Here is a 12,938-nt window from a genome sequence, read left to right as displayed (position 1 = left end):
TAATTGAAATAAATTGAAAGCATTTCTTCTTTTGACAGTATTTTCCACTTTTTTACAGCAGTTTAAAAATTATACCTTAAGAAACATACTACTTAATTATTGTGTAATTACATGGAGATTAAGTATAGCCTCTGAGGATTATTTTCTACTTACTACTTGCAACATTTATAAATTTGTACTTGGATTGTTACGGATGGGGGAAACCAATGGGAAGATTTATTATGCTAACCATACTAATTGCTATGTAACCACACAACAATTTCATGAAACCTGTTTATGGCCTCAGTATGCTTGAAGTATCTTCAAGAGATTGATTTTAAGTCTCTACAGGTATAGAGGATATCAAAAGCAGGCTTCTCTCTAGTGCTCCTTTTGGGAGCAGGACTGTCTGAGCCTCTGGCTGCTGGCCGGAATTCTGGGTGGTGGGTGTTCGGCTTCTCTGGGATGTCTTGTCCTGTTGGGGTTCTGGCTCATTACCTGGTTTTGCTCAGGCTTCACTCTGGCATGCTTTCAGGACCCTGGTTTCTTCAACCCTCCACCCTTGAGCAGAGAAAGGTGTTCTTCCAACCTGTGATCCCTGGGCTGCTGGTTCTGGGCAGCTCCAGACTGTAGGACTCCAGGAGGTCCCTGGCCTGGCTTCTTTGGCTAACTGAGGTCAGGATGGTTTCAGGTTCAGTGAAAAATAAGTAAGAGAGCATCTCTTTGTAATGATTGTACATCTTCTCTTGATGATGTAATTTGCATTCAAAGGAGACAAAACCCCTTTTAAACTTAATTTTTCCTGCTATCCTCTGTCCCTTGGAAGCAGAATGGATTGGCATAAACCCAGAGAGACAGGCGCCTCTGGGGGTCACCCTGCTCAGGGGAGTCACTTTTTGGTGGGTAGAGAGCTTTAAGAAATAAAGCGAGGGGATAAACAGTCACTTTCTTAGGTGGGAAACTATTAAAAAAGAATTTAAAACCAGTAGAAATTCAGGTATTTTAACAACCTTTGGTGGGGAGTGTTGTCAAAGAATTTTCATTATATAACTAAGTTAAATCCCTCGGTTTCTTTGTATCCATATATTTTTTAGCTTCAGAGAACTTGATAGAATTTTTCAAGAAAACCACAATGCCTTTACTTCAGCAATTTATGATTTTTAATATTGTACATTAATTGTTTTTATTCCTGGGGGTCTCTCCTGATTTTAATTGAGGATTAAAAAAAAAGACTTTGTATATGTTTTTATACATGTTTTCACATGTTATATATGTTTTACATGTTTTCACAATAAGTAAAATTAGAAAAAGAGGGATTTCATTTTGGTTTAATTCTTTAACTGTATATTATCCACAACAAAAATGAACAGCAGACACTTTATTACTTTGATAGGTAGTTCCCTCAGGTTAGTTTAAATAACTGAGCTTTCTTAGGCAACAGTTAATGTAAGATGTCAGAAGGTGTCTTGTTCATGGTGAGGGGGGAAAAGGCGGGTCTGGCAAGTTGAAATAAACGTGCCTAGCCAGCACTAGGGCTCAAAGAAAGGGCTCCAGGGTATTGTGCTGTTGAAATCTGTTTAGAAACAGGGCGCTGAAAACTTTTCAGGGTCTCATAAGATTCAGAACTTGGCAGATTTCTAAGTACCTAAGTTCCATAACTTCTCACTCCTCACTGACTGGAGCTGGTTGGGGAAACTGGACTCATTGTAGAGGTTATAATAAAAATTTCCAAGTTTTTAATGCAAATCAGTGTGAAGTGGTGAATGGATTTGAGCCAGGCAGGCGAAGGAGCCAGCCAAGTGGGTTTGCCCTGCCCACTAATCCGTTTACCTTCCACACGAGCTTAAGTGTGGCTGGTGAAGAGCCTGTTTGCCCAGTCATGAGCGAGCAAGCGTGAGAGCAGTCCCCGTAGTGAGGTCGGGAAGGCAAGAGTTCTCTGCAGGAGAAGGGCAGAGAAGGACCCAGCGGTCAGTTTCCCCTGTGTTTTTGGCTGGTTCTGCTTCAGCGGTCACCAGCCTCCTTCCCTTTTTTGGAGGAACAGGAAGTGTGTGCATGGTCTGCCTCTCCCCCGGTATGCTATATCTGGACCCAGTGGATTGTGGGGACAGTGACTCATATCAGACCTACTCTAGCTCCTTAGGGCATTCGAGGACATCTGGAGAATCTACCTGTACCATAGAGGCTGGCAGGCAGGCAGGCAGGCAACTCCATCACTTGCTGCACACTGGGAAAATGAGGCTCTTTATTATGCAATGCCAGAATAATTATAGTCTAATTATATAATACTTTTCCCTGAAATTCCACCCCCAGCTACTGCTAAATATGTGACATTACTAGCGTTCTACAAGGACAGTCTGTACTGCAAGGATGTTGTTGAAGGTTGAGGGTAGACTCTCTGTCCACGTCTTCATATATGGTAACCATATTTACTTAACCAAGGAAAAGAGAATCATGTGATCAAACAAAATATCTAATTTAAAAAGTGGAAGAACATATAAAGACAGAAGAATTAACATTTCCATATACATCTGATGAATTACTTTATAGAACAGAAGAATTTATGAAATGGACTATATCTAAGGAAATGCAGGCTAAATGATGACCCTTTATCTCTTCTAATGTTCTTATGTCTCTTTATCATGACAAGAACTGTTATCCATAATACAGATGGGATTTAGCTACTTATTGGGAGTTTCCATTGATCAGTTTATGCTAATGTTGTACAGCTATCGTTTTATCATTAGTCTGATATCTGTTATCTACGAGTTAAATCCCATTCATCATGTTTATTTAACTCCAAGTCTTAAGGCAATAGCAGTCTTCAATTTTAGAAAGAATCGAAGTCTCTGATGGGCAGAACTTTTGTATTCTGTGGAACATTTCATCTCCTGGTATTAACAGATGTTTACAGAGGGCTTTCTGCTCCCATGCGCTCTGCATGGCAGCCATTGTGTTGTGGGAGTGGAACCCGAGCTGTGAAGACTTGAGTAACCGGCCCCTACTGCCGCACTGCCCAGGAACAGGCCTGCCGGTAGCAGGTCCGGGACCCCCTGCCCCCGCCCCCTTTCTGCTCCTCCCATGCTCCTGCTGGGATGCGGATTTCTGTTCAGTCTTCTCCCTATAAGCCACCACCTTGCCCAGGCCCACTTGTTCCAGGCGGCCTCGGTTTGGGTGCATTTTGTTTGAGCAGCTTGTGGAGTACGTCAGGTAGGGACACAGGAGACCGTGTGACCCAACCACGCCAGCCGCAGCTGACAAGAGCCCTGAGAGCCAGAGACGCTCATGCCACCGTCACAGCCGCCAGTGTGCTGGTGGCAGTGCTGGAGTAGAATCCGGGTGTGCCGCTCTTCAGGTGAGCCCTGTGCCCCCGTCACACCACCATGTCCCCTGTCCACATTACACTTGGGCCACTGTAATATTTGCACTTTCCCTCCAGACCTTCAAGCGCCCTTCAGAAGGTGAGGGGGAGTTGTTCTACACCTGTACGGCATGGCTTACCATGCCCAGGCTACCTTCCCTTGTGCTTTTTCCAGTTTCCCAGCTCCTCAACCTGAAGGATATAAAAGTGCATTTGAGGCACAGAGTTAACGTGGTTCCCAAGAACAGAAAATAAGGCCAAGGTCCTTTGGCATGAAGAATATTAATAACACAAGCAGTTAAATTCCCAAACTCTAGAAACATGATTCAAGTTGATTACCTCATTTTGCTGCAGTTTTATTTAAATAGAACTATCAGCCAAATTGGTTTAAGGCCTAGATCTAAATATTGCCATCCAGGAGTGTTCTTCACTGGGGGAAGTAACCTGCAGGTCTTACCAATATTCTTTTTTCCTCAACTGTTGTCCCACGGGGCATTACACTTGTTGAAGATTTTATGCTTTCTGGGTAATCATACAATGAATGTTTGAAAGGTAAGTTTTGGTGGTTTGAGCTAAGATTTGGTATAAAGGTATAAAGGTAGCCTCTTGAATTGACAACGATGGTAATACTAGGAAGTACCTATTTAGAGAGTTAGTTGAAACACACAGGCACTTTAAGAAAATATTTGAGCAAGAGAGGAGGAATTTATCATCTGATAGAAGTATTAGAGCTCTAATTATCAAGCACTCAAAGTGAAGGATTAGCCCACACAGAGTTTTTCCACCTCTAACTTCTGGGGGACAGGGAATGCTTTCCTGTGGGTGAGGCGGGCTCTGAACCCAGGTGCCTGGACAGCACTTCTGATGCCACTTGCTCTTGCTTGCCTCCTCATGAGAGCCAGAGCAGTGAGGACTGTGGGAGCAGTTTTTAAGTCCTCTTTTTTTTTTTTCTTATTTGAAATGATGGTGTTTACAAATGCAGGGATGTTAATAGTACAGTATAAGGTTCAAAACAGGTAAATTGAAGCAGTTTAAATAGGAAACATACTGTGTATGCCTCAGGAAGCTGTTGGGTCAGGTTCATGTTCTCCTCTGCTCACCACGTCAGGGTTCCTTATTTTACTTACATGCTGGGCCCTAATCTCTGTGGCTATGTGAACACAATCCTTCAGTGGGCCAAAATTCTTCACTCCCATGCAGATTGCCTTGCAATTACTGATTCTAGTTCTTGGTTTGATATTTCAGGGAAACTCATGAGAGAAGATAGGTTATGATTCACTTTTCTATTCACCAATGGCCTTTGAAAGACTTAGAGAACAAAGAAATATTACACCCGGGTCTTATAAATACTAAGTACCATTTGCAGAATTCTGATATTGCCCCAAGCACTTTGAGAACTGTATCACATAAACTATCGGTTTTGACTCTTACAACAACCTGTAAAGTATGTTATTATCCTCATTATATAGACGAGTGTCAGCAAAGTTATAAAAAGTTGCCCAAGGCTCCATAACTGCCAAAATACAGAAGTGGGTTTCACCCAATTTCTTCTGTCGTCTCTCTTTAAACAGTTCAACACAGGATGGCAAAGTTAAAGGCTTTTATGAGTGGGGGTAAAAATGAATGCATTTTAAGAGTTTGTCTTATAAGAAGCAATGCCATTCCAGTAAATCAACTGTTTTTGTTTGTTTTTTGGTAATGTTTAAGAAAGCCTTTACTAGGATTCTTTAAATAGCCGCTACAAATAACAAAACTCTTGTTAAACAGCTACACACTTTACTGTGTTAGATAGTAAATAACTTAAGAGTATTTGGAGTTGCTCTAGATTTATAAGGTAGTTAAAATTCTAACTAACAAATTGAGAAATGATTTCAAATGTTCCACATATACAAAGAAGGTCACCAAGAAAAGTACCCACCTGGTGAGCTACACAGTTAACTAGGCCAGGGGGAATCTGCCATATTGGCCTCTCCTCATGCCAGTGGGTGTGGTTGAAAGCAAAGTACCATAAAGGCTTGTTTATCTGAGGTCATGAAAGTAAGAAAGGAGAAAAAAAATGTTTCTGTGTCTGTTGCACAAGGCCAAAAGGCCTCAGATCCAATTTGGGCTTAATTCAGTTCTTCGGATTGATGGGGATTTGACTTCTCCATGACCACACACTGAATGAAACAGAACATCACTGACGTAGAACATAGGGACAGGGGATCTACCAGGCTGTCTCCTGCCTCTTTTTTCTCTTGTGTCAGTATTAAGGTTTCATTTAGCACATAGTTTATTCCATGATCCATGATGATTTTGATGGATTACAGTTTTTCTTTTTATATTACATAAACAGAATTATATGCTGTTGTTTATTCTTTGCTTTTTAATTTTATTCAGTTAATTTGAAAGGCTAAGGTTTTTGGTTTTTTTTACTTAAAACATAATATCAAAAGGTACCTGGTGTTAATGAATCTCAGGAACTGTTTACTTTGATAAATTAACAGATGAAATGCTAATGGTTTTCTAGCAGAACTAACACTGATCTTTTACAACTTTCAGGGCCTGTAACTCAGTGTTCACAGCGTTAGACCACTGTCATGAGGCCATAGAAATCACAAGTGATGACCATGTGATTCAGGTACGGGGACACTTTCTTTTGCTAGATGTCAAAATAGAATATTTGAAGTCTGAGCCACCCCTTTCCAAGTACTTTTCAGTAACTCTCATATCAGCACATTTTCTTTGAAGAAAAGAACATCAGAGTGTGCAAAGAAAACTGATAGAGCTAACCTAAGAAATAGCTATTCAGTAAGAACAAAAATTACTAATTCAGATCAGAACCTGTGATTTCTTTGACAGGATGAAGTAAATTCTTTGGACCATCTGTGAAGACAGCCTTTACACAGAAGTAGGTCAGAATTGTAGAATAAATGCTCAGGAACAAATGCCTACAGGAACAAAATATTTTCAGAGATACTCAATGTATCTGCCTACAGTTGATATCCTAATTATATAAGTAACTCTTATACACTAAAGTCATCTTCCTAAGGAAATGTGTGTAGTAGACAAACCACTGTTAAAGTCATCTCACTGTATTTGTTGGGAAGCAAGACATTTACACTTAAAAAAATATTCTGAAATACAGACTCTCTATCGGTGGGCACAGGCCTGCCTGCTGCTGGTTTGCATAATGGCCCTGAGCGTGGGGAACACTGGCTGTGGTCTGTGGAGACCAAAGGCGGTGCTTCACACACAGCAGCCCCGTGACAGAGCCTCACATTGGCTCTCCTGTAGTGCCCCCCATACACACAGACACTCCTGCTCTCATACTGGACCAATAACATCAGGAGCCCATCATATCTAGATCCTTTCATCACCTCATTCATAAGGTTGTCTCATTTCCATTTAGTGACCCTATGAAAGAGACATAAGTGCCCCATAATATGGATGGGGAAATTGAGGACCAGCAAAGTCAAGCAACTTACCCAAGAAAAGCCCTGGTAATAAGCATTAGAACCAAAATATGTAGCCATGCCTTTCTGACTCCAAAGCCTTCCTACTCGGTTCCCTGTTCTGCTGTATTTATAGAAGTTGTTTTTCTGGCTGCTCCTCTAACAGATCTGAAGGCTTCCTCAGATGGCTACCTGTTACTGGCCCACCTGCACAGTCTGTGTCCTGGACCACCAAGCAACCAGACGTGTTTGTTACAGACTGAGCACAATTCCGCCCACTTATATCCAGGCTTGAATCGTCAGTTCTCTTCATGAGACGAGTTTGCTTTGTACCTCCCTCCTGTACAGTGGGCAGCTGGGTTGTGATTTCAGTGATTAGAAGGACTCCCTGCTGTCTGCTCGCCTTCCCCACTTGTAATCTGAGAGTTGGCTCCTTTGATGGGGAACAGAATCCTTCATTCTACAGTGAACAACCAGTGGTTAGAAACCCTGTATCTCTAGCAGAGGTAATGCAGTGATGGTGTCACATGGTATTAATCACCTCCCAGCCTTCACCATGAGCAGGAAGAAACAGGCCACGGACAGTGGGCACTGCACTGAAAGGGAAATTATACTGATTGCAGTTTTTTCTTGGGGAATTCTTTTGGGTCCCTTTAAAAACCCACCAGCAATCTGAATATAGAACTCAAAGCAAGAGCAGAGAGGAAGTTGAACAGAGTGTGTTATATGTAAGGTGTAAATTAAAATCATCTCTGTGCTATAGATTTTGAGATTTGTCCTTGGGGACTGGGTGTTTCATACCCATTCCTATTCAATACTAGGGACCTTCTCAGAGCACTGCCACTAAAGAGTACATGAGTAGAAGTGTTCGGAGGGCAGGCAATAGCATGAAAAACCTAGAAATGATATCCACCGCTCACCCCATCCATCTGTCCATCCAAACTATCTAGGTATTTGCTTTAAAAACCCTTACAGGGTGCTTACCATGTGCCAGGCACAATACTGAGCATTGCACACATACTTATTTCTTTAAAAAGATCCTGTGAACCAGGTACTACTTTTATAGCCATTTCACAGTTGGGGAAACTGAGGACCAGAGAAGATTTCCCACAGTCATGTAGCTAGTAATTGGCAGAACCAGGATCTGAACTTGAATGCCTTGGCTCCAGAATCTCTGTCCTGGAGCACCTGCTGCATTGTGAAGTTACAGGAGCCCTACTGTGAACGAAGGGCCATGGCTTCTGCCCATATTTGCAACCTAATAGTGAAGGCAGAATAAACACATATGAAGATGTATAAGAATTTAGTCAACAAATTATGAAAACAATACATTCTCAGGTATTATCCACTCATAAATATTTTCTAAACAGTCCAAGTATCTAATGATAAACTCAAATTAGCCTTGCTCTTGGGGAGTCTAATGTCTAGTTGGGGGGAGGGATAAAGAAACAAAGACTTGAAGTCAGTGTTACAAGTCAGTAGAATGCTGTCCGGGAGAGAGTGGGAGCCCTTAGGAGTGGCACTAGCTCAGACTGGGCAGCTGAACAAGGGCAGCTTGCTGGAGGAGGACAGGGATAAATAAGTTGGCGAGGCAAGGAGATGGGGGAAGGATATTCTAAGTAGTGTGGTGGGGCAGAGGCCCAGAGGGGAGCGAGAAGTACAGAGCTCTGCTGTGTGCAGGGCAGGCCAGGACGCTGTGGGGCCTGCCCAGGGAGGGCTGCGACTGCCACGTAGGAGTGATAGGCGATCGGTGAATGTCGCCACCCTTCTCCTTCAGTCACCCCCATAAGGCCTGGAGCTGGGGGCCCCCAGAATACCCTCCCAGGGCCTCAGCTCCCAGGGCTGTGTTAGAAGCTATGTTCCCAAGGCAGTAGGCCCCCAAGAGTCCCTGAATCACCCAGTTCCTTGCTGCTGTCCTCACAGTGGAGGGCAAGAATGATTACAGTTCACAAGAGTGTTTCTGAAGCAGATGGTTGTAAATTAAGCCTAAAGAAAACTGTGACGTAGGTGCAGCACGCTCACAATTTTCCCCTCGTTCTTTGTCACTTGGCTGCTTTACTGAGTTACTCATCTGATGGCTGTGTTTTCTGAGAAGAATGGGAGGGTGGTCACAAGAGCCAGAATCAACCAAGGTAATAGCTCTAAATGCCACGCCCTGGGCAGAATTTTGGAAAGAAACCTCTGAGTCTGCTGGCCCCAGGCTATGCTGAGGGAGCCCCTCCTCAGGCCTGCACCGCACCGGCACTGAGAGTCCTGCCTTCTGCCCAAGTGGTTGAACTTAATTTATTGTTCAAATAAACCCAGAAGTGGCCCTGAGTTGTAGCATTGGTTAGTAGGTAGTGGCAATTAGAAAGGAGACAGGAGAGATCAAACTGCTGCCTTGTAGAGACAGGGCTAATATAATCTACAACCTGTTGAATTGAGTGCTAATTAATTTCTTTTTTTTTTTTCTGAACTTTTCCTTATTTCATGGGCAGTAGGTGATGAACAAGGCCCATAGGAGGCTGGCACTACCAGATGGGGGTTGCTTGCTCTTTTCCTGCTGAAGAACTTCTTTTATTTCCCAGAGGGGAACGTGATGCTAGGGTGGTAGCTGAATGAATGCATTGCCGCTTAGGAGGGAGGCAACTCCTCCAAGGAATGCTTGGATTTGGGGTGGCTGGTTGCACCTGTGTTGGCATATGTGCTGCTGATGCGAGCACAGGTGCACACCTGTTTTAGCCAGCACTCCCCCAGGGAACTTCCTGCTTGATTTTAGCACATTCCTACATCCTAGCAAGCATTCCTGAGGGTACATGGCCTCCCCATACTGACCTGTAATGACTTCCTGTCACAGTATGTCAACCCAGCCTTCGAAAGGATGATGGGCTACCACAAAGGCGAGCTCCTGGGAAAAGAACTTGCCGAGCTGCCCAAAAGTGATAAGAACCGGGCAGACCTTCTTGACACCATCAACACATGCATCAGGAAGGGCAAGGTGAGTGAAGCAGACCAATCCACAGACCCCCTCCTCAGTGCATTTTTTTTTTTCTGGGAATTTTTATGTCATGTCTCAAAGATCAGCTCCTTTAATAACATTATAATTAAGTGAAATATCTTTTGTTTGCAAAATGAGTTAATTTCTGAGTTCATTTTGGATATCAAGCAAATCTGGTGTGTATCGTGCTGATCTAGAATCTGATGATTTATGTAAGGAAATTTCATTGTTTGCATGAATGTATCCCACCTGTTGTTGCTGGTATATCTTTCCTGTTGTGGTATGTTTTTCACTTTATCCAGTGTTTGGGGCACTTGTGCTATCCATGTGTGGGGTAAATGGAAGTTTTTGTCCAGAATTTCCAGAATGTCCCACCTGGCCTTAGTGCATTTACATACCAATAGATGTTATCAGAGCAGACCCTCCAGTTGATCTAGGGCTAGGGGTGGAGAGAAGACTGCTATTCTCTCCTCCCCTCCATTCCTGGTACCTAATTGCTCTGGTGCCTGCCAGCGACCCAGGAGCCACCCATGGAGTTCCTGCTGGATGGGGCGGGCGGGGAGTGAAGCCTGAGCTGTGGCAGGAGGGGTCGGCTGGAGCTGGGCCTGGCTAAGGAACTCAAGCAGTGAGCAATAAAAACTCCTTCTCCCAACCTGCCCTTCCCCTTGTCCTCCTTTGGTTTCACTGGATTCATAGGGAATTTGTCCCGGGAGGAGAACCCTCTTACTCCAGGAGCTACACTGTGTTTATACATAGGCCAGTTTTCCTCAGCTTTCCTTTTTCTGTTGTCTTACTCATCACTGTCCAGTAGACGTGTGGCTCACTCCCCCGCCAGCAGTTTCCACCTCTTTCCAGCAGGTGGAGGCAGCAGGCTTGGGGCGGCAGGACCCCCACGCAGGCGCCCTCCCGAGGAGCCTTGCTCCCCTAGCTGGAACTGCTTGGGCAATCCCGTTTGAGCACTCAGAACGCCTTCTCACGGGTCCTTTCTTTCATCTTGCTTGGTCTGGTGAGAAACAGTTAGGGAAGCACTGTATTCATTTAATGGGGGACCATTTTATAGGAATAAAATATGTTTGGATTATATATTATAGCCAAAATTAATTTTTAAAATTGGGGGCAGTAAGAAAAGGAAACAAGATGTCATAAAAAGAAATACTGTCACACATCTGGTGACCCCAGCATGCATACCAGTTAGCCATTTTATGTGAGGCATGGACCAGAAAGGCTACAGAGAATCTCAGGGTCTGATTTAGCCACTCCCTCCCAGAAATAGTGGTGGTGCCGCAGCTCCCCCTTGAGACACCAGATTCTTTATCTGCCAGCTCTCCAGGGTCCAGAGACAGCAGGAACCTCACACTCCCCTTTGCCTCATTGTGGAAACTGCCAGGAGACAGACTAAGCCTAGAGAGATCTTGGCTGGAGGGCCCACAGGATAGTAGAAAGGTGATGGACTTGAAGGAGAGTTACAAGATACAAACTAATGACCATGCTTCATTTCCTAATGTGGACAAGTCAATTAGAAACTGAGTCTCAGTTTGCCCACCTGCAAATTAAGGATGATAGAATCAAGTGCACAGGCTGTTGTGCAGATTGAGGAAGACCTCAGGACATTCCCTGAGCCTGGTGCCACTGCACCACAGGGCTGACGATGGGAACAGCAGGGTCCTGGGGACCCAGGAGGGGCAGCCTGGTGGTGGACACTTTGGCGTTGGGCTCTTCATGTACTGCAGCCATGGACCGTATGTAGTCCCCATTGCAGCAGGTGCAACAGTGGAGAAGCGTTCTGTGGAGTGTAATGAAAGCATGTGGAAACTTTATTGCTCAGCTCAGTAAGACCCTGTGTAGGAGCAGCCTTAAAGCCTGGTGGAAGGATTTTAAGAACTGTCTTTGTCCATGCAGGAGTGGCAGGGGGTTTACTATGCCAGACGGAAATCTGGGGACAGCATCCAACAGCATGTGAAGATCACCCCAGTGATTGGCCAAGGAGGGTGAGAGCAAACTCTTGAACTCTTTTAGTTGAAGCATCCATGTGGGCATTGGGGTTGCATTTTGAAATAGCAGTGTGAGTGTAAGACCCACACATACAGTAGGGCTGGCTGTATGTAGTTTGTACCAAGGATTCATCACATGGCTGGCAACAACTCCATTCACGGCTTGCCCTTGCCCCTCTTCAGAATGTGGGCTTTATGAACATGACCCCAGCTGCCCACCTCTGCCTGATCGCCAGTGGCCCCATTTTCCCCACTGCCCTCTGAAGGAGCTCAGCTTCTAGGCCTCCCTTCTTCACAATAACAGCAAAGCAAGGCTCCCTGGCCTCAGCTCCATGCTGGGAGCTGTCCTCCCCTGGGGCACCGGCTCAGCCCAGGTTCCCTCGAGGTTGGCTCAGGGCTTGTTCCCCAAGGGGAAGGGAGTCCTAGAGGTTATGGCTGTGGAGAGAAAGCTGTGCCTAACTAGTAACGGAGGGAATTTGATTGCATTTAATCTCAGATTATCAGACAAGTCTATTCACTTGTGTAGAGAGAAAATGAATATGCAATTTCCTTTCCTTCTCCACATTAAATTTGGTGAGAAGGTTTAGGAAGCCAAACAGGATCCCCTAACAGTACATAACTGATGCCTTTAGTAAGCCAGCCAGAAGGTCAACACCAACTTCACAGTATGGGTCTATGGGGGATGCATGCTACTGTGTGACAGTTTGGAAAAAGGAAAGGTGGTGGTTATTGGGCCAGTGACCAGAAGAGGAGAGTCCTGCCTGTGACTTGTGACTGAGCTCCTGGCAAATTGTTGCAGGGTTGGAAAATGAGACATCCCATAAAGTCAGCAAAGTGTAGGTCATTTTCCCCAATTTTAGCTGTTGGGTCCAGTTTGAAATTGTTACCCCCTCAGTTCAGAGACCTCAGGCCATTTTGCTTCCCTCTGGGTGGTGCGGGAACTGACAGGTTCTGACCAAGGGTTCTGAGGGCAGAGAGAGGCTGCCTGGGGCTTCCTCCTGAGCACCAGGACTCACATGGCCATTTCCACCGTGGTCAGCACCCAGAGGCCATGCTGCTAGTATCATCCTTAGGCCAGCTGCCAGAAAATTTAAGCTATGATTCACTTAATGTGCGTGAATTATTAAATAACCAAGGGAGAGGGACTATGCTGTTGTTTGGTAATTTCTGTTGTAATGAATTTTTCTGATCTTTCTGAT

The 12,938-nt window shown here is 44.5% G+C and overlaps 1 protein-coding gene across 5 annotated transcripts in view; it reads left to right on the top strand.

Annotated features, from left to right (window-relative positions):
* PDE8B (phosphodiesterase 8B) overlaps positions 1 to 12,938 on the top strand; it is a 265,564-nt gene that overhangs the window by 167,099 nt on the left and 85,527 nt on the right. For all 5 annotated transcript variants that reach the window (XM_036914124.2, XM_036914122.2, XM_036914127.2 and 2 more), the window contains 3 exons: positions 5,879 to 5,957; positions 9,608 to 9,748; positions 11,648 to 11,736. In XM_036914124.2, coding sequence (XP_036770019.1) covers positions 5,879 to 5,957; positions 9,608 to 9,748; positions 11,648 to 11,736 — 309 coding nt within the window. The remainder of the gene's footprint in view (positions 1 to 5,878; positions 5,958 to 9,607; positions 9,749 to 11,647; positions 11,737 to 12,938) is intronic.

The sequence above is a fragment of the Manis pentadactyla genome, chromosome 2 (genome assembly GCF_030020395.1).
Source record: "Manis pentadactyla isolate mManPen7 chromosome 2, mManPen7.hap1, whole genome shotgun sequence".
NCBI lineage: Eukaryota > Metazoa > Chordata > Mammalia > Pholidota > Manidae > Manis > Manis pentadactyla.
This window is presented reverse-complemented; position numbering and strand designations above follow the sequence as displayed.